This window comes from Microtus pennsylvanicus, chromosome 4, assembly GCF_037038515.1.
Source record: "Microtus pennsylvanicus isolate mMicPen1 chromosome 4, mMicPen1.hap1, whole genome shotgun sequence".
Lineage (NCBI taxonomy): Eukaryota > Metazoa > Chordata > Mammalia > Rodentia > Cricetidae > Microtus > Microtus pennsylvanicus.
The window spans coordinates 13,276,854-13,299,389 of NC_134582.1; the positions used below are offsets into that span (position 1 = coordinate 13,276,854).

At 44.4% G+C, this 22,536-nt stretch overlaps 1 protein-coding gene and 1 pseudogene across 1 annotated transcript in view; one reads left to right on the plus strand and one right to left on the minus strand.

Annotated features, from left to right (window-relative positions):
- Positions 1-1,381: 1,381 nt before the first annotated feature.
- On the minus strand, positions 1,382-2,184 carry LOC142848578 (epidermal growth factor-like protein 7 pseudogene; annotated as a pseudogene).
- A 523-nt stretch (positions 2,185-2,707) lies between these two features.
- The window catches only part of LOC142848579 (uncharacterized), a 37,683-nt gene continuing 17,854 nt past the window's right edge, over positions 2,708-22,536 (plus strand). Inside the window, exon 1 of the mRNA XM_075970791.1 lies at positions 2,708-2,721. Within this exon, the coding sequence (XP_075826906.1) occupies positions 2,708-2,721 (14 nt within the window). The remainder of the gene's footprint in view (positions 2,722-22,536) is intronic.

The following is a 22,536-nucleotide window of genomic DNA, read 5'->3' on the forward strand; positions in this document are numbered from 1 at the left end:
AGGACCAAAACAAACTCCTCCCCTCCTCAACCGTTAAATAGATATGGTTTTGTTTGCCTACAGTCTCAGTGCTTGGGGAAGGTCTGGAACCTGGGAGTTTAAGGCTACCTATGCCAACATAGTGAGACCCTGTCTCAAAGATTACAAAGGAGAGAGAGAGAGAGAGAGAGAGAGAGAGAGAGAGAGAGAGAGAGAGAAACCTAAAACATAGTTTCCCAGAACTTATACAATACTTTTAAAAATAGTTGAAAATACATAGTATGAACTTTTCAGAGCATTCTTAAGACCATTATTTTTAAAAAGTTTAATTTATGGCTAAAAATTTTGCAGTTTTTCCCTGGTTTCCATTAGTGAATTATTCTACAGAAACACACCTTCCTTCCACAGACACTTCTAGAAGGCTGAGAAAAGGGAATGTGTCCCAGCCTTTTATGAGGCCAGTATAATCTAGATGATGTCGAAATGGAAGGACAGAAAAAGAACTGACAGTTACATGCTAATCTCTCCCATAAAACCCTGAGGAAAGTAATTAGCTAATTGAATCCAATGACATATATTACAAAAGACATCTTTACGAGGGAAGTTCATTCCAGGAATGCAAAGCTTGTTAGCATTGGAAAAAGCATTGGTATTCACATCAACAAAAATGGGAGAAGAGAGGCAAGATGATCTCCCAGACAGAGACATTTTTGTCTAAAACTTAACACTCTTTTATAATAGTAAGAATTCTGATCATATTAAGACAAGGAGGTGCCTTTATTCTAACAAGTAATATCTTAAAAATACAGTAAATGATGGTGGTGCACGCCTTTAATCCCAGCACTCGGGAGGCAGAGGCAGGTGGAACTCTGTGAGTTCGAGACCAGCCTGGTCTACAAGAGCTAGTTCCAGGACAGGCTCTAAAAAAAAAAAAAAAAAAAAAAAAAACAAAACCACAGAGAAACCCTGTCTCGAAAAACCAAAAAAAAAAAAAAAATACAGTAAATGTTATACCTAGTAATATTTTTGTAATAAAAGTTTTGTCTCTAAGAAACATTTAAGAATGTCTACTTAGTAACATATTAATAGTATAGGTTTTTTTGTTTGTTGTTTCTTTCTCTTTTTTTGCCCAGTTTTATTATGACAAAGATGGGGACGATCCCCACCTCACCTCTGAACAGGGAGCTCTTGTACCTTTCTTTGAGAGTCACACACAACCCCATGCTCAAGTCCTAGGAACCTCTGAGAAAGAGGGACAGACAAGCAGGGTCTTCTGCTCACAGGCACCACCAGAGAGCACCTGAACTCTTGCTGAAGGAATGTATGGGGCCACAGCTTAGACCAACCTGAGGGATGAGAGATGTTCTCACAGATCTTTTCCGCAAGCATAGGAGCCCAGCTGCTACTCCAAGGAGACCCTGCTCACTCCGTGAACCCGCTGTTGAAAGGAATTGTTTTGGTCTATGTTTTTGTGATGGTTTTGTTTGGTGTGCACCAGGGTCTCGCAGTCCATGCTCTGTGGCCCGAGAGGCCAGGCGGTGCAGTGGTACCAGCAGTGACTGCAATTTATGCTCCAACACGTCAACCTCTGACTGCTGCCTGTGCGCCTGCTCCCTCACAGCCTATCCACTCCTGCTGTGGGGTTTGGAGCCACTAGTGAGGTCCTCCCTCCTTGAGCAAACAGAGCATCCCATCCCGTTTGCCGCTCCCAACTCTGGCACCACTGCCCATAGTATTGACAAAGCGCTGGGAACAACTGGCCTCTTCAATACTGCATTCATCCACATCTGTGTGGCAAGTGTCTCCCTGCCATCACACAAGGCAGCAGCAGTAGCCTAGGAGGATGCAACTCCCTCCGTTTGCACACGGAGGCTGCCATGTTGCAGCTCCACAGAGCCCCGGGGAGCCTGCTGGTCCTCTTCCAACCAGAGCAGAAGCTATAGCAAGGCCTGGTGGGAGTCGGCCCAGGGCTGTGGGGATGAGAGCCTGGTAGATGGTCCAGCAGATGCCGCAGGCTCAGTGTTCAGCGCAAATGATGAGGAAAGACTGGTATAAACGTTGCACAAAGGACTCAGAGACAGGGCCTCCAGAAAAACCCACGGCACACACTCTGCCTCTGGGCCTGTAGACATGCACAGTACCGCCTACTGCCAAACCTAGAAACCAGGGCACAAACAGCTCTCAGGAGCCCCACGTGGTTCACATCTCTAAGTGGGGTAGCTTTCTTCTTTTGGTGGCTGCGTGGTCCTGGGTGCACACCATAATATGTTTCCTTAAATGTCATAGCAGTACAATAAAGCAAGACATGTAAACAAACAAACAAACAAGTGAAAATTAAAGAGAGATAAAATGGTCTTTGTTAGCAGGTGATGTAATTACATGGGTAGGAAGTCCAAAAGAATTAAACAGATAACCGGGAAGGATTAATAAATTAATTTAGCCAGGTTGATGAACATAGTTAACATGTAGAAAATAAAACTTATTTATAACGTACAGGGGAAAGCCCCTTTGCAACAGCTGTGACTAAAGAGTGGAAAGTGAGGCCTGCATTTACAAAAGCTTTCAGAGGACATATGAACAAAAACCTGAAGGGTCACCAGTTAGCAGATGAAATCACAGGCTCTGACACAAGGGTGTGGCTGTGGAGAAATTGCTTCATCTCTCCTGGGGCTCAGCTCCTTTGTCTGTCAGTGTGGGGCAGCAGCAGGGTTCCAATGAGTGTGTTGTCATGCCGACTGAAAGGTGAGTGCTTAGGGCAGGAAGTGCTGCACACAGGTCTAACATTGTCACCTTGGAGCCTGGGGTATTATCCGGTCATTCTCAGGGAGTTGTGGAAGCTGCCTTGGAGAGTTCCCCCCGCCCTGGAGTATGGGGAGACAGCACCTACAACCCCGCAGCTGCCTGGAGTATGGGGAGACAGCACCTAACCCCGCAGCTGCGGGAGGTAGGTGAAGGACACATTGCTTCCTGTAGGTGTTGATGTCTCCAGCCACATGTGGCTACCGAGTGCCTGAGCTACAGCTGGCCCATACCAAGATATGCTGGGAGCAGACAATACTCACTGGGTTTCGAAGACATTATGAAAGTAACATGATTCAATTTTTATATTGACTATATGTTAAAATGGTATTTTAGCCATATTAGGTTATGTTATAGTATTGATATTGGCTTTGGGCTTAGGAAGATGGTTCAGTGGCTACGGATGTTTGCTTTCCTCCAACACCTGTGCAAAAGACAGGCTGTCTGCTGGGGGCAGAGACAAGTAGATCCTGGGAGCTCTCTGACCAGTGGGAATGGTGAGCTTCTCGAATTCACTGAGACACCGTCTCAAGGAATAAGGTGTAAAGTGGCAGAGGAGGAAGATACTTGATGTCGTCCATTGGCTTCCTCATGAGTGCAGGATGCACGCATTCAAACACACATACACACACACAGACACACACACACAGACACACACACACACACACACACATTGAGTTCACCTGTGTTTGTACAGTTTTGCTGTATTTGGGGCAGGGTCTCACTATGGATGCCGGGCTTGTCTTAAACTTGCAATTATCATGCCTCGGCCTCCCAAGTGGTTGGATTATTGGGTACTATGCCCAGCTTTTTAGGCGCTAGTGTATCTACAAGAAAATTCACAATTGCCATTTGAATCTCAACAGGACAGTGCTGCTTTACATCATATAGATGAGAATGGAGTCCTTGAAAGACATGGTTCAGGTCATGTCGCTACTCTGCTTAGAATTCTCCACTGATACACACTGCACTCACCTAAACAATCTTGACTAGATCTTGCGTGAGTGATCAAACTCATGCCTCCCCCATCTACAGCCAATACAGACTGTGAATTGAGCAAATTAATTTGAACAAATTAATAAGTCACAATAGTTTTCTGGACTCTTCAAAATTTAGGTCCTGGCCTTCTAATATGTCTTGAGGCCACCAACCAGACATCCTGATGGAGAAACAAGTTCTCTCATCTCAATAATGCTCTCATGAGCCTTGACCTAGTCTCTGGTAGCTCCTGAAGCTTTCTTGAATTTGCCAGCTTGGACTTCACCATCTATCACTACTTCTTCCTTTCCTTCCCACCCATGGGGTGCTAGAGCTTGAATCTAGAATCTCCTGAATGTGCGCTATCACTGGGCAACAACTTCCACCCCTAGTCCCTTTCCCCTCCCTGCTCTTCTCAGCAGCAAGCAGTATACAAGCAGACACTTTAGAGTTTTCCATTGTCCCTTTCCTGGACTAGAACATTCAAGGGCTGGTGAGATGGCTCAGTGGATAAAGAAGAGAAGTGTGTCCAGTCTGATAACCTGATTTTGGTATCTGAGACCCACATGGCAGAAGGCAGAGAAAAGTCATCAACAATCTTACCTGTGAACTGAGAGCTACAGTAATGAGCGGCTAATCAAGAAGTGCCCACCAGTGCCATAGTGGCATAGCTGATGTGGGGCTCACCAACAACTTCATAGCTGAATCTGAGGCCTACTCCACAGGGAGAAACTCATGCCTGGTTTTGAAAACCTAGTTGAAAGCCCTTGGCTAGAAAAATCACAGGCCCTAGCGAGGCAAGATGGGTAATCCATTACTATTGTTTTATAAATGGACATGTTGTCAAACTACCTTCTAAATACTTGTGTTTATATTCATAGATATAAACTGCACTCAACTCTTATAAGAGAAGGTTCTTGTTGCAATGACCATAGTAGTTAATGCAGAAACACGTAGATTGGCAAACTGAGAATAAGTGATGGCAGAGTGTTTGGTCCTAAATGGGGCATATACATCATCACCTCTGAGGCTTGGGGAACGTGGAAAGAAGAAGGAGAGAAGAGAACGTAAAAGCCAGAGGACAAAGGGGTAAACGGCAACAATATGTCTTCTGGATATGACGTGTTCCTCGTGTTCATGAAGTCACTACAGCTGTCAGTAGTCATACAAGACCTGCACAAGATCGGCTCCCTGGGGGGCTATTGAACGTTAGTGTTGCTGTGGGGGTGGGCCTCCCATCCTTGGGTGGTCTAGCCACTAATAAGTTGCCCATGTCCCACTCAGTAAATAACTTCCCATCAATGCTCGTGCAAGCAGGCCTAATGAAACTTGGTTGGTCATGCACACACAACAGACATGAAGGTGAGAGAATTTGTGGGAAAGAAAAGTTCTGGTCACAGGGAGGCAGGGTGTGAGAGGGGGTGGAGCAGCTCACAACTGCTCTTTAACTCCAGCTCAAGGAACCCAGTGCCCTCTTCTGGCCTCCATGGGTGTGCCTGCACACACATGCACACATGTACACAGATACACACATACACATAACTAAAAATGAATCTTTAAAAACCCACAAATACAGTAAGTATGACTTAAGTCAGAAGCTATTCTATTCTTTACTGTGTCTTTCTAGAAGAGTAATTTAGCATCACATTTAGGAACACGGACTTTGAAATCCCTACTCGGCTGCTTAGCCACGTGCCCTTGGACCAAGTCATTGACCTCTGTGAAAACTAGATAATGTCTGTTTCTTGGGACCATTAAAAAGAGCAAATGAGCCGGGCGGTGGTGGCGCACGCCTTTAATCCCAGCACTCGGGGGGTCAGAGGCAGGCGGATCTCTGTGAGTTCGAGGCTAGCCTGGTCTACAAGAGCTAGTTCCAGGACAGGAACCAGGACAGAGAAACCCTGTCTCGAAAAATAAAAAATAATAATAATAAAAAAAAGAGCAAATGAGCTGGTAAGACTAAAGCACTTACCATAGGACCAGGCACACAGTCGGTACCTAGTAAGTGTGACCAAAAAGTGTCATGTCTAAATTATGTAAATGTTGACTTCCTCAAAATCAGGAACCCTTGCATGCATTATTCACAGCCCTGCTAATACGTACAGACCGCTTAAAGCTTTCCCCTCACTGGGTTCAGCAGTATTAATTTATTAGCAGATGCAGGCATTGTCTTATTTGCTGGTTTCTCCATCTGCTCTAAACTTAGTACTAAGTAAAGACAGTTGTGGGGGTGGAGGAAGTTGGCGATCTCTGGTACAGATCCATTGGGCTTTTTGTCTTGTGCAAACGCTGTAATTCAGGCAGAGTTTGGAAGCATCTGCTGAGGATCAGTGTAGGCATGCTTTGCAGAAATCTGCAGCATCTGTTCCCATCGTTATGTGCATCCATACGCTGAATCTTTAACCATTTGCATATAGTAGCATCCTTACTTACATTCCAAATTTGATACTACTCTGTATGTGGGCTTGTATAATTCTCGACACATAATAGATATGGAAAAAGTTGGTTTATCCGTTGCAGTCCCCAAACAAAATAAATAAATAAAAATGGAGAACCATTGCTGAAGTAACTAGAATAGTGGCAGAGAACCTTCATGTTAATACTCAACCGTTCCTCACTTCAAGTTGAAGGCGGCTATACAACCAGACACAGGCAAGGTTTTATCATGCACAGTACAGATTGTCAGGTGAAGTTAGGACTGGAGATCGTTATTCAAACCTGAGACTGGGGGATCACAGCTATTCTACTTACCGCGGTCGAGAAAGAGGACTGCAACGGATAAACCAACTTTTTCCATATCTATTATGGGAACTGACTCAGCCAACGAGACAGGAAGGTGTGTACCACGGGCTTCTCTGTACAGATGAAGGCATGTGAAGAAGTGGTTGCCTGAGTTTCTTAAAGGCTAATAGAGGGTGCAGCTAACACCACACTCAGTGTCCAGCTGCTCGCCAGTGCCTGCTCCACCTTATTAATAGAGATTAATGATAAGAAGTTCCCCCTTTCTATCATTTTTTGTTTTAATAATAATTTAAATTGTATTTTTAATTTTGCGAGTGTATGTATGTGTGTGTCTGTATGTGTGTGTGTGTGTATGTGTGTATGTGTTGGGGTTGCCTGTGTGGAACTCTGAGAACAATTTTATGAGTCAGTTCCCATCTTCCATTAAGTGGCTCCTGGGGATTGAACTCAGGTCATCAGATTAGGCACCTTCACCGGCAGAACCACCTCGACAGCCCTAATTGTTTAATTTGGGGAAAGCTGGAAACTGAACCCAAGGCCACATGCACGCCAGACAAGCTCCATATTGCTAAGCAACACCCAAAACCTTCTCACTGTGTTTAACCAGCTTTCTAGGAAAGACTGGGAAGTCCTTGTCAATGGCCGTCTGTTGGCATCCTTTAGCAAAGTGTGTGGTTGGTCTCACCTTGTGAATGTGATAGTCCCATCCCCCGCGGCCATGAGGATTTATAGTGTGTGCGTGTTTTTCAGTAGTAGCGTTTAACTGCATATTCTGGAACTGAGAAACTTGAGAACTGAAAGGCAAACAAGAATCATGGCTGGGGGTGGGTGAGATGGCTTCTCTGGTAAACCATTAATTACTGAGCCAAAGTTCCATTCCCAGACCCACACAGTGGAAGGAGAGGACCAGTTTTCACAGACTGTCTCTAATCTCCACAAGCAAGCTAACACACATACACGTATTCCCCAAAGAAAATAAATAAAGCTAACACACACATACACACATTCCCCAAACAAAATAAATAAATAAAAATGGAGAACCATTGCTGAAGTAACTAGAATAGTGGCAGAGAACCTTCATGTTAATACTCAACCGTTCCTCACTTCAAGTTGAAGGCGGCTATACAACCAGACACGGTCTTGTATGACTTGGATCTCAGCACTCTGAAGGCAGAGGCAGGCAGATCCCTGATAATCCCAGGCCAGCTGGGGCTATGTAGTGAGACCCTGTCTCAGAGAAAGAAATCCCACATGAGGTGGAGCAGAAACAATTCTCTGGGTGGAAATTTGAAGAAAAGAAATCCTGCAGGGTGTCCGGACGGGATGCAATTTTCGTCAGAATTCTTTGTCATTAAATAGAGCAGAGGGTCAGGGACCAGGAAAGGGAAAGTCTTATAGGTTCAGACTCATGCAAGCAGCACTAATTGGAGTCCACGGGTTATTAAAAAAAAAATGAACAGGTCATGAAAGTGGCAGGAGAAGCGGACTTGTTTGAGGGAGCAAGGGAGTGGGTTGGGGAGTGACTCCAGCCATATGATACCCCCATATTCAGGGTGGGTTTTCCTCCGACTCAGTTAACTTCTCTGGAGACAGCCTCACAGACAAGCCCCGAGGCGTGTCTTTTAGCTGATCCCGAATCCAGTCAAGCTGACTCTGAGGACTCACCTTCACATCCTGCTTGCCAACTTCCCATCTCCTAACGTTCAAGCAATGACTTCTGGGGCACGTCTGGAGGTGATGCTATGCTACAGAATAGCAAGTGTCAGGGGCCACAATGTCCAGCTCATAAAGCTGCCACAGATGGCCTTAGCAGTCACCAACGTGTCGCCTCACCCTACTCAGCTTCTCTCACACCCGTGTTGTTCACTAGGACGTATTTACCTTGGAGCCCCTGGTGGCACTCGGTACATATTTGTTCAATAGATGGACATACTCAGAGAACATTCGGTCAGTCCCAGGGGCGTGTATCTGTCATCCCAGCTGCTTGGGAGGCTGCGGCAGGAGGACCACTGCAGCCTGGAAGTTCAAGGTCTGGGGAGGCAACAAAGGAGACATTTTCTCAAAACAAACAAACAAACGAGTCAAAGCAAGAGTCTAAGCTTGAGCAGGAAAGCAGAGACCCTCTCAGAGCTATCCTTTCCGGTACTCTTACTGCACTCCAAGCCTCTTCAAACACCATCCCTCTGGTTTCATTTGAGGAGTCCCAGCTTTCTTGCCTTGCCCTGTTTTATGAATACACAGAGCTTCTTTCTGCTTCAGGATCTTTATACCTACTCTTCTCATATTTGCACACCGCTCACTTCTTTTTCTAGTATTACTGTTTTTTTTGCTTGGTTTCTGTTTGGTCTTGTTTTGAGACAGGGCCTCACTACGTAGCCTTGCTAGCCTGGAACTTGATACATGGGCTAGACTAGCCTTGAGCTCCCACAGGTCTGCCTCCCTTCATCCACCAAGTGCTGGGAATAAAGACATGCACTACCGTGCCCGGTTTATAGCACACTGCTTGATGTCCTTCAGTTCCCTGTCCTAATGCCAGCCCCTTGGAGAATCTCCTGATTGTCTCATATAAAAAATATCAGCTTAATTAAACACCCTTTCAGTTACATGCTTATCACGTGTATCACCCACTAGAATGCAAGCTCTTTGAGGGCACAGAATTTGCCTTGGACACCACCATGTTCCCATCTAGTGCAATACCTTGTAAAAGGAGACTGCTCTTTGGTTTCCCGACCGCCCAGACCTGAATAATCACACAGAAACTTTATTAATTGCAACACTGCCTGGCCTATTAGCTCAGTCTTCTTATTAACTAACTCTTACATCTTAAATTAACCCATTTCTCTTAATCTGTGTATTGGCATGAGGCTGTGGCTTACTGGTAAGGATCCGGCATTTGTCTCTTTTGGCAGCTACATGGCATCTCTTTGACTCTGCCTCTCTCTATATATCTCTGCTCAGATTTTTCCGCCTGGCTTTGTTCTGCTAAGCCATTAGCTGAAACAGCTTTATTCATTAATCAATGGTAATAAAACATATTCACAGCATACAGAGGGGAATCCCACATCAGTACCTGACAAATGGTGAACTCTGGGTAGATTGTTACTGGATGTAAGCCTTCATTTCATTCTCAGGAGAAAAGATTAAAAGTGTTCCAATACTTCTTGTGTAGATGATTTAACTGAGGTTCGGTTATGCCTAGCAACTTGCCCAGGAGCGAAGAGCTGTACAGAGCGAGGATTTTTCATGCCTTGCCCATTTGAAAGATCATTTATAACCCAAAGATGTTGTGCTGCTGTCTCCTAATTAAGCAGGATCTAAACACAGAGGACAGTAAAAGTCACAGGAGGAAGAGTGGCTGGTGGCTGTTTGGATGAGATCAGTGGGAATGGAGTCATTGGCGGGAGACAGGCCAGGCCTTGTGAACAAAGGCTATTTGGAGAGATGGGGAGGGAGTTAGGGAGGGAGGCACACCGCCTCACCCCAGACCCTCATAGGCTAAAGACTGTCCACTGTGTTCTTGGCCTTGTCTGAACAATCCTGTTTGACGTTTCCCTTCCCAGGACAGCAGTGAGAAGAGCACATTTTCCAAAGAGCTTTAGTGGACTGTGGTTAACTGTAGTCTTGACCGCATTCTAACCAACTGGTCTAGCTTTGGACAAGTTCAGGCAAGTTCAGATGAACTTCACAATTCTCAGGCAGTGCTACTTGCCTGACTGCTGAGCAAGGAGGTCCAGGCCTCAGACAAGACTTTGCCTACAGCGTAGTTCCTTCTTAAAAAAAACAAAACAAAACAGGGGATGGGGGAGGCAATGTGTGTTGTACGCGTGTTTTCTTGTGTATGAGTCAGAGTACTTACGTCATGGTGATTGCAGAAACAGTACAACCGTAGGTGTCTTGCCTTCTATTTTGTTTGAGAGAGGGTCTCTTGTTTATCACTTTACAGTTAGGCTAAATGGTCCATGAGCTTCCCTGTAGATTCTTCTATCCACCTCCATATGACTGTAGGGTACTGGGATTGCAGAGGTGTGTTATTGTATCTGGCATTACATGGGACTCATGCCCAAGTGCTTTATCCACTAAGCCATCTCCCCAGATTCTAAGGGCATCTTTTAGAAAGAGGATCAGTGATACTGTTGGAGATGACCTGGGGACCAGCTTTCAGGCTGCTGTGGAAGGGTGTCTGGAGGTGTCTCCTGTCTCGAAGATGTGGATTTCGCCCAGGAAGCTATCTGGATGGGGAGGGCAGTAGCAACCAGAGGCAAGGAAGAAAAGGGGGAGGGTAGTTCCCAGGCAGTCACTGGATTGAAACTGGTTGGAAGTGCCAGGGAAACCAAAGTCAGCCATGGGAAAGAGAAGAGGTAAAGGTGGACAGGCGACAGCCAGCACTTGCAAAGATAAAGGGACAGGAAAATCTCAGGAGGGGTGGTTGTATCCAGGAGGCCTCAGGGAGGCGAGGGATTTGCAGGTCACCTCTTTGAAGGAGGCTGAGCCCTAGATGCATTCGTCATCCCCCCACATCTTTCAGAGGAGACAAGGCGCCATCTGCTCAAATATTCTGAGCATCTCCTCTCCAGCACCTGTCTGCTGAGCTGAATTCCCACCTCCGAAAGTGACATCACATTAACCTGGGACCTTGAAAAACAGTAACTGACTTGGATCCTAAGCAAAACAGACTATTTTCCTTGAGTATCTAATTCCAAGAATAATGTTTGGAAAAATAAGAGGCAAATAGAACTGGAAAGATGGTTAAGTAGATAAGGACGTGTACTGCACTTGGAGAGGACCCAAGTTTGAACACCAACAGCACCATGTCAGAGTTCACAACCACCTGCAACTCCAGCTCAGGAAGTATTCAGTGCCTCCGGCTCATGTTCTCACATGTACACACACACACACACACACACACACACACACTCATACAGTTAATTAAAAATGAAAATGTTAAGTATGAAAAGAATTTGGCACTGTTTAGCTAGTACACCTACCCCCTTAAGATCAAAAGCTAAAAATATATAACACAAATATTAATTAAAAGAGACTTCTATAACTCCAATGATACCACAGTATGACTGCCAACCCTTGTTTTATTTTTTTCCTGCTTTTGGTAAACTTGTCATTTCTGGAACTCCTTTCCTGCAATATCCTCTCTTGTGCCTGTGACATTGAGACTTAGATACCAAGTTTACCTGGTGGACTCAACACTGCTTAGACTTGAAGCTGATTTGGTGTCTCCTAGGAGAATGGAATGGATGAAGGATAACTGTTTCAGTTAATGTTCACCCGTCCAGCTCTGGATTCCGAAATGTAGCATCCAGTCGGGACACTCTGCATGTTCTATGAGGGAGAGCATGCTTGAAAGAAAACCAGCTCGATTTCCCGGACAGCGTTTGGAGTGGCTAGATGGATGATTTACCAGATTGCATTTGGAGTGGCTAGATTGATGACTGTGGATGACTTGCTAAATCTTTTTGTGTTTCTTTCCCTTCTGCTGTTCCCACACTGAAGTTTGTGTTTGAATCCCTGAAGGTCTGGGTCATCTAGTATAGGACTTTTGCTCCTTGACTATGTGGTCCAGGGACTAGAGTATCAGCTTCACTAGTGTGTTAGGAAGCTCTTCCTTCAGCTTGAGCTCCCGGTCACTGGTTCACACCCTTCCTTAAGATTCTCGAACTGTGTGTGCTGAGGTTAAAGATGCAGAAATGTTTCTTAGGACCCTTTCCAGTGCCTCTAAGGCTCTGGCTTCAGCCTACAGCTATTAGTAGTGAAGGCTAGAACCCCCTGACACACACACACACACACACACACACACACACACACACACACTATGGAGAGGGCTGGGCTATAGAGGGTTCAGATTCTAGGTCTGGGGCTGAGGATGTGTGTAGAACAGTGGTACTGTGTGTTCAGTACGTATTGAAGTTCTGAGTCCAATCCTCAGCAACACACACATACACACACATGCATGTGTGTGCACACACGTGTAACACCAAGTGGTGGTGGCTCATTTTTTTTAATCCCAGCATTCAGGAGGCAGAGGCAAATGGATCTCTATGAGTTCAAGGCTATCCTGGTCTACAGAGTGAGTGCCAGGACAGCCAAGGCTACACAGGGAAACCCTGTCTCAAAAAAATTAAAAAGGCAAACAAACCACATAAAATCTGTTCAATATTATTATTTAATCTCTATCCTGTAATATCCTTTGTAGAAAAAAGGGGGAGCATGTCTATTAGCCTCCTAGATAGATCTAGTAGTACAAGAACCTTTTCTTTGGTCTTTGTCTTTTACAGTACTGGTATTTTTGAAGAAAAAAAACACTCAGAACATCCCTCAGTAAGGAGACAAGTTATTTTAACTTTGCAACACTGAAGACCGAACTGAGGAGGCCCTTATACAAGTCAGGTTTGCCTGTCTTTGAGGTGGGGCTATGTAGCCCTGGCTGCCTAGAACTTGCTGCATAGACCAAGCTGAGTCCAAACTCAATGTGTAGATCAGGTTGGCCTCAGATTCACACTAACCTCCTGTCTCCGTTTCCTACATGCTGTGATAACAGCTGAGTGCCACTATGCCAGGCCCTCGCCTATGCTTTCCATTTTGATATAATGTCTTGATATCTTACTCCATATATCTATGGTAGGCTTGCATTAGACTTAGTCTGTAGCCATTCTTGGCCTCAAATCTGTGGTGTTCCTGCCTCAGCTTCCCAAGTAGCTGGGATTAGAAGCCTGTATCCCCAGGCCAGGCCTACGTCTTAACTTTGCTTGGTCTCATCACTTGCTGGTGGACTACACAGCTTTCTTCGTGTTGAGCCAAGTAACAGCATGGCATATGGCAAGGGTAGGCAGTTGAATGAGTAGCCAACACTGACTAGGCCATTGTTAGTCAAGCGACGTGCCTTACCTGAATTCTATCTCTGGGTTTTACCACAGCGGATGCTACCTAATCTGAGATGGATTTCAGAAGGGACTGAGACTCCTTTGTCCGAGTTCTTCAGGCTAGTCTGGAATGAAATTCCTGCTTGAATCCAGGCCAGCTGACCTCCAAAGATGATTTGCTTAGTAAGTACTCATGCAGTACTTGCTTAAAATGTAATTTTCAGATAAAATTTATATAATGGAAAACTCACCACTTCAACCCTTTTAGGGTATCCAATTCAGCGTCTTGGTATATCTGCAATGCCGTGTAAACATCAGCATGGTCTAATTCTAGAACATTTCTACCATCCCCGCAGGAGACCCTATGCCTCTCGGCTCCCTCTCTCCCCTTGCCTGATGAGCACTAACCTATTAACAGACTTAGCATCTCTGGCTTTGTTCAGTCATGCAATGGAGTATACTGGACAGTGAAAAGGACCCGATTGTTCCTTCACACACATAGCAATACCTTGGATCTCAAAACACGTTGAGTGAAAGAATTCCGATATAAAAGGCTGCATGCCTGAAATTCTGCTTATGTGAACTTCCAGAAAAACCCATGATATCAAAAGGACCTGAGGGTAAGGATGGCACAGTGGACCTTTGAAAGGAATCTGCTGTTTTAAAATTTGATTGTGGAGGTGTCAGCTGAATGATACACATGTCTACAGAAATATCTATCTACATCATATCTCAACAAAACTGTAAAAAGCCAAACATATGTGGCCCCAAGAGTTTAGTTCGTGAACATGCTCTTTTTTCACGTTCTGCTTCAAATCTTTTTTCCTAGGTACATCTCCCCTCCCTGTGCTCAGACACTGTGGGGCACTTGCTGTATTCAAGCTGGTAATAGGAACTGAGGAATTCACACCTTGGTTTGTCTATAGCAAGGGGAGTACCAGTGTGGTCCTAGAGATTTACGAGAGGAAGGGATTGAGACAAGTCCCAGAGAGTTTAGGTTCTGGTCACGTTGAGTTTCAAGTTTAAATCTAAGCTTTCAACCAGGTAACACATTTACATGGTTTCTAAAGAAATTAAACAGTGAAAAATGTCCTCCCACTCACCTTAATGTCACCTCTGTTCTTATTCCATGTGGTACCACCACAACGTGGTAACTATCTTGTTTCTCCTCCTTTAAAACATAAATGCCACCACGATATTCTCATCATCAGCCCTCCTTTAGGGGGCATCATTCCCCTGGGATATACAGTCTGACATTTTCTATTGGATGCACCTTAATTTATTCAAATCATTTCTTTTTTATAAACATTAGTATCTATTTACCACAGCAAATAATCCATTTTGTGCTCTTTTCTCAAGTTTTCTGGCTGTTTTTTTACATGGGCAAGTATATGTCACTACATACTGATGTTTTAAAATCATTCCATACACACATAACAACAAATTTCCTGTTTCTAAGTCTGTTCCCTTTGCTTTGAAAACCTCCACTCTTCCCTGTCAACCAGTGACCACTTCACAAAACTCAGCAGAAGAATTGCTTTTTCTGAAGCCTTCTACAGTTCTGTCCCAACTCACCTTCAGAATCATCCAACACTCCACCGTCACCCACAAGCCTGGGAGCTGTTCCAGAATGCTGGTTGGCAGATTTATCTCTGAATCGCTCGGTATTTGACACATAGTAGGCACCAATATTTGATACATAGTAGGCACCAATATTTGACACATAGTAGGCACCAATATTTGACACATAGTAGGCACCAATATTTGACACATAGTAGACAACAAGTACAACATTCAAAGAACTGGTGAGGGGCCTGGGTTTCCTAACTCAGAGTTGTGCGGCCACCTCTCTGTGTCAGCGCTGTCGGTGGCCTCTTGGGAATTTTGAGGGTTGCTGCCAGACAAAGATGGACTGTGGGTTTTCCCCTCCCCTCCTAATTCCTTCCTTCCTGCTCCACCTCTTTCCCCCCTTGGGATTCTGTCTGCAGCTGCCTGTGAAGGTCCTAGTGGATCCAGCTTGAACAGCAGCCATTCCAGACTTTTGAAAACAGTAAAGATGGACCCTTTGCTCCATCCGCTTCTCTGTTTCTTTTCTCCTCTCCAACTAAAAAAGAACAATAGCTTGGTGGTCAAATGAGTATCCAAGTCACCGTCAAAAATCTTTTCCTGGTCACAAAGCCAAAGATTACTAAAACACTTGTCATTTCGGCCAATCACTGGCAAACCACTGAAGGGCTGAATGTTTAAAAAGACATCGGCTTACAGGACTGGGCCTGTAGTACAGGTTAACTGTCCCAGCATGTGTGAGAGTGAGACAGGAGGATCCTAAGCTCAGGGCCAGCCTGGGCTTCAAACATGACCGTCTCAAAAAAAAAAATTGAGCTAACATTAAACTATGTCAGTGATGTGCTTGAAGCTGGCAGTTGCTAGGTTGTTTCCATGGCACAGTTCACTTCTGCTCCTTCCCCTGCCGGGTGCCACTACGGGGGCTTTGTCTCTATCTTCATAGAGGGGCTGGAGGTCCACAGTCCTCTCTCCTGGAAAATCTCCACCTAGGAGGTGCGGGCCCCTTAAGTGACAGCAGAAACAGAAGGCTTTGAAGCCTCTCTCTGCACAGGTCAGAGATGCGGGTGAGAGCAGAGATGGCTCACCCAGGAGAGCCCTGCAAAGGGGCGGCTTGGCTCCCTCTGTGTGTTCTCTGGGACTGTGGTCCTCAAAATGACTTCTTGCTGGACTCATAAAAGAAATTTGAGTAACTGTGTTCCTGGTACTTTTAAAGGTCATATTTAAAGTGTTTCCTCGTAACTTTAAATGATGGCAAGCTTTATTATTTCTGTCATATTGTAAGTATTGGCATTTTAAAATAAGACTGTTACATCATTCCTTAAGTATATCCAGCGGAATCTACATATCATAACGCATCTCTCATCCATCAAAAAATACACGAACAAGCTTTTCTTTAAAAGAAACTTTATATCACTCTTTAGTCTTTGATCTTGTTTTTCCATTACACTTGTTTCTGAGAATTTTAATGTAATATTTTAGGCTGGAAAGTTTTTTATTGATCCACCTATAATATTTCTCTATGATTTAAAAATATTTATAAAATGGAGTCTCAGTGTCTCTTAAGATTAAGGAAATCTGTCCTTTTGTTGTTGTTTCTTTCTTGAGACAGGGGACTCTCGTTGTAGCCCCCAACTGGCCTGGAACTAATGCAGATCTGGTTGACCTTGAACTTACAGAGACCCACTCATCTCTGTCTTCCAAGTGCTGGGATCCAGAGGCATGGGCTACCACAATAGCAGGTATTACAAGTACAATGTGTCTTAGTTAAGTGCTGGGATCAAAGGCATGCCCCACTGCACCCAGAAAGGAAACCTATCTTGGTTGTATAATGAGTACAATGTTACTTTTCTGCCCAGAAAGGAAACTTACCTTGATTGTATAATGAGTACAATGTTACTTTTCTGTCACTGTGGTAAATACCACCATGAAAAGCAACTTACAGAAGAAAGCTTTTTGGGAGTGGGTTACGTTCACAATGGTGGGGTATGCATGGCAGCAAGCACCAGAGTAGGAAGGAGAGATCACATCTTTAACCACACAGGAAGCAGAGTGAGCTGGAACTGGGATGAGGCTACAGAGTTTGCCCACTGTAATGTACTCCCTCCATCAAGGCTGTATCAGCTAAAGCACCAACACTAAATAGCATCACCAACCACAGAGGGAATGTTCAAATATATAAGTCTCTGGGGCACACTTATCATTCAAATCACCACTAATAGCTAATTGAAGCTAATTGATATAAACAATGTAAAATACTACTTAAAAACAAAGCAGGGTTTCTCTGTGTCATATGGAACTAACTATGTAGCTCAAGATGGCCTTGAACTTACAATACTTCTGAGTCAGCCTCCCGAATTCTAGGATTACAGGCATCTGCTACAATGCATGATGAATAAATTTTTGACATACCCTTAAATTTTAAGTACAGAGTTCCTGGAGAGATTGATCAGTGATTCAGCACACTCACCACCAGTCCCAACAGCCTGAACTATATTGGAGTTCTATACTCATATAGTGGGTATGAGCATGCATGTCCCTGAAACAAACCCACTTGGCAACACTAGCAAGAACTACTGTAAGTCTCTGCCCTTATGGAGTTTATACTCCGGTGTGGAGGAATGATAGACGACAACCAAACAACAAGGCAAACACTACGTGTGACGAGAGAGCGGGGTGGCAGCAGGGTTGAGGTTGGGGATATAGGTTCATAAAGTGCCCGCCTAGCATTTGCAAAGCTCTGGGCCCGACCCCCAGCTTGCCAGAAAAAAATAAAGGAAAAGAATGGGTTGCGAATTTTAGAAAGGTTCTGGCGGGCCCCACTTGAGAAGGTGACTTTGGCCAAAGGAGGGAAGGAGTTAGAAATGTAGGTCTCTGTCGGAAATGTGTACCAGACAGAGGACAGAGCCTGCTCAGAGGGAGCAAGTGTGGTGTCTTCCACCAGGCAGGTGGAGGAGACTGATGGATGAATGAAAGGGGAGAGGAAGGAGACAATGATCAGGCCTGGCCGTGCCGATCCTACGGAACTCTGTTAGAGGGGTATAGATTTTTACTCGGATCAAACTGAGGAATATTAGTGAAGAAATGAGTTGAGGTTCTGTTACTTATTTGGGTACTGAAGATCAAACTTATGGCCTTGTGTACGGTAGGCAAGTGCCTCACCACAGAGCTGCCCACCCAGAAGCAGTCCTGTTCTTTCTATGACTGCCTCGCTATTTAACTCAGGCTGGAATGAAGCTTCCAGCCTCCTGACTGGTGGGACCATAGAGAACATGTCAGGATGTTTGCCTGGTGGTGATGTGTTTCTAGCTATTTCATTGAGAAGGGGAAAGAACAGACCAGAGAACGGCATGAGGTCACGGTGTGAGGGAGGTATATTGTTCAGTCTGTGACATGTGGAGTTTGAGATGTGGCAGATAAGCACAATATGGAATTCAGATGAAAGTGTGAGCTGGTGATATAAATTTGACAGTTGTCATCATCTGGTGACATCATACAGCTGTGATGGTACTGAAAGTCAAGAGACTGGATGAGATCACTGAGAAAAAATATGTATAGATTAAAAAGCAAAGGTGAAATTTAAGGGATGAGCCTGGGGCCACTCAGCGCAAGGCTAAACAGTTTGAGAGAAGAGGTGGAACAAGCAAAATGACAGGGAAAGAGGGACAGGGGAAATCAATAGGTTAGAAAACCTAAAACAAACAACAACCCCAAGCAGGTCTCCCAACCCAGTGATTAGCTGTGTCAGCTGTCATAAAAAGCATGTCAAGATGGGATTTAACCATTGGATGTAAGCAAAATGAAGCTCATTGTTAACCTTGCCAAAAGTTGTTTCGGTAAAGTAGTAAGGAGTGAAGCATGATGGGAGGAGCTGAAGGGAAGTGGAAGACCTGCCATTTTGGCTGACAAAAATAAGGTGCATCTATGACTTCATGTGTGCAGTCTTGTGTGTATTCACATGTTTGCAGATGTTTTGTGTATATAGCAATGTGTATATACATTTGTGAACATGTATGTATGTGGTGGCCGGAGGTCAATCTTGGTAAGTTTCCTCAGGAATTGTCCTTGTTTTTGAAGAATGGGTCTCTCAACCAGGACTGGGGATCAACAATTAAGCTAGTTTGGCTGATCAGTGAGCCCTAGGGATATTTTTGTCTCCCCCTTCCTCATGATGGACTACAAGAAGATACAACCATGGCTGGCTTTTTATGTAGGTGCTGGGTTCTCAGGAGTCTCGCCAGGTTATAGGTGTTCATCTGAACACATGTTACTTCTTTTTGGACTTTTTAGGAACAGTATGATATTCTATGCATGTTCCTAGCATGGAAGAACTAAGAACAAAGTATTATTATGTAGAACACTATTGGAGTTTTGCTGCAGAGGAAGCAGAGAAAGTAGCTGACAGAACAAATGGGGACAAGAGAAGGCTCAGCAGGAGTAGAAAAATAACGGCTGTTGATGGGCATCTGGAGTGACCAGCAGAGGCGAAACACTAGTAAAACAGAAAACAGGGAATGGTCAGAGTGAAGTTGAGAGGGATAAGGACCCACCTGCCACCTTTAGCGGAGAGCTAGCATCAGCCAGTTCATAGCAGCTTCCTCTGAATTCAAACACTTCCTCTAGGAGGGAGGAGGGGCTCATGAGACTCAGTTGGTTAAATAAAGGTCACATGCCTGAGAAAGTAGAAACTTGGAAGATTTTTTTTATTTGCTTTTTTAAAAAAATTAAAATAAAATTACATCATTTAGCCCTTCTCTTTTCTTCTTCCCACTATTCTCACACGCCCTTTCTTGTTCCCTCTTGAATTATTTATATATATATATTTAAATAAATAACTACAACTTGGTCAGATTTAGTTAGTATTTAGTATTCCTTAAATGTTATGATCTCAGGGCTGACCACTTAGTATTGGATAACCAGTTAAGACACTCATCCCTGGGGAAGACTGTTTCCCTGGTCTCAACACCCATTAGTTCTTTCTTCAGGGGTCCAGTGAGATGTTCCCTTCTGTGTGAGCATGTCTACCGGTGTTGCATTTGTTTGGGTCTTGTTTAGGCAGCCATATTATTGAGGTATCACGGGTGAAGCTTCCCTGGCATTTCTAGGAGAAACAATCTCACAGCAGACTTCCTGGTCCTCTGGCACTTGCCGTCTTTCTTCCCCATCTTTTCTGATGTTCCCTGAGTCTTAGGTTCAGGAGTTAGGTCATAGATATGTCAAATGGGCCTAGTATTCTAGGATCACTTGTTTTCTGCATTTTGATTGGTTGTGGTTTCTGTAATGGTCTTTGTTACAAAGAGGGTTTTTTGCTTGTTTTTTGTTGTTTGTTTGTTTGTTTCTGACGAGGGGTGGGAGCTACATTTATTTTTCGGTATAAGAGTAAATATTAGAATGGTAGGTAGGGTTTGGTAAACTGTTGACATGTGGTTCTCCTCTAAGATCCATGAGCTCACTGGCTCTTGGTAATTGGCTGGCTTTCCAGTCTCAAGCATGGTTTCTCTCCTGCTGATCAGGTCTTAGGGACAGTAGACAACTGTAACTTACCTCTAGGGCATGAATGCCACTATTGCACTCTTGGCTTGTTGTACCATGCTGGTTGGTGTTGCGTTTGGTGTTGCGGTTCATAGAAGTCACAGTTGCATAGAAGTATGGGTTGCTTCCCACCCTTGGAAGCTTGCACAGCACCTCCTGGTTCTATGAAAGTTAGACCTCGTGAAGAGGCTTTCAGATCAATCCAGCCTGGATCGTCTGTGTTGGTGCCTGAAGTGTGTGATAACTTAGGGACTAACCTTCAACCTCTGGGAGGTAATCAAGGGCAACAGCAATGGTCTGTTGCTTTGGGAAGCTCTTAGACCAACAACTTGAGAGGTTTTGTACGCCTGGCATTAAGAGTTTTTGTTAGTTTAAGGTTCTTAGTGGCAGGGAGGAGCATTGTCAACTCAAGTGGGAAAATTTCATTATATATGTATACACATAAACTTACATGTACATTTATGTTAAGATAAATAATGGTGATTCCTTATGTTTTTTTCAGGCCCCTTAGTGTTATATTGCCCTCTTTCCTCCCTTTCTATATTGACTTCCTTCCTCCTCAGTTAATGCCCTGCCCCTCTTTCTCCAGTCTCCTTCTTCAAATCACACAAATCCTGCTCTTCCCTTCCCTAGTGTTTCCCACAGTCATATTTAGCTTTCCTGATGGGAATATTCTTGAAGACCCCTCCACAGCTTCATAGAAGAAGAATCCAAGTACCGGAGGAGGATACGCTGACCAGCCGAGAAGCAGAGAGGAAATCTGGGGGAGATGCCCGCAAGCTGTGCAAGTTCTGGGGTTGTAGCTTTCATGAGCCATCATCAGTGTTGGGGGTGGGCTTTTCCAGAAGCAGCTTTTTGAGTCATTGCTCAAAAAGTACTGCTCTTTTCAGTAATCACTCATCCACACTCCAGTTAGTAACAGACTCATTGCTTCACCATGTTGGATTGTGTGCAACAGTTACTTTGGTCATTCCTGGGTTACCTTTCTGGAGTGAGTAGATAAGTAAGTCGTTTCTCCCCAGAAAAAGTCTCTCACACAATAGCTGGGCACACGGAAATCTAACTGTGTCATGAGGGGCAAGGTGGAGACAGAGCCAGTGTGTAGATGAGGGTAGATGTGGTTTGTGTCTCACTGCTTTAATGCCCTCAGCGAAACAGAAAGCAGGGCAATTCCTTGAAGAGGAAGATGTATAGGTTGGAAGAATGAAATCTAGAAAGAATGGAAGGGGGAGGTAGGAACCTGAGATTCACAGTGATAAAATGAAAGCAAGTATTGTGTTTTCCTATAGCTATATCCAGATGCTTGGGTCCTAATGTCCAGTAGCCAGCTTGAATCAGGATTGTGTTTTTGCTGAACTCAAGAAAAAGAAGGGAGGAAACCAAGGGGCTGAGGATATGTGCAAGAGTGACTATCACGGCTGGGCAGAAGCTAGAGCCAGGCCAGGATTTGAGAAGACAGAGGTGAGAGTTGAACTCCTTAAGAACTTGGAGTAGTTGATAGAGTGATCTGGAAAAAAGAGGTAGTGATCTGTGTATCAGCTGTTGGAAACTTTGATTATGAAGGTGTAGAGTTTGATACGACTCCCATAAATAACACCATAGGAGTGCATGGTTGAGTTAGGGCAAAGACCAAGGAACCAAGAGGCGGGGGTGTAGGGAGCATTGCCCTGTAGAGGACCTAGGTGAGCTATGCCTGGACTCAGGAACAGAGAATAAGAGCGTACTGCTTTAATCCTCTAACTTGTAGTAACGCATTAGATAGACACAGATACCTGACATAAAAGTTCGATGTTAGGAATGATATTCCACTTTAACAGACTTCTTTCAGAAGTATATTCCAAGGACTCACAGACTGATCCACAACCAATCAATTTTAATGATCTGCCAGCTGGCAGATCTTCCTTCCCTCTTTCAATTGTATTCATTGTGGGGTTTCATACATGTATACACTGTGTATAGACCTTTTCCACTTTCCCTACAGTAGCTCCTGAATTCTCCCAACCTTCATATCCCCCTCCTGATGGAGGTGGGTCTTGTATCTTATCTGTTGCTTTCATTGGTTAATAAAGAA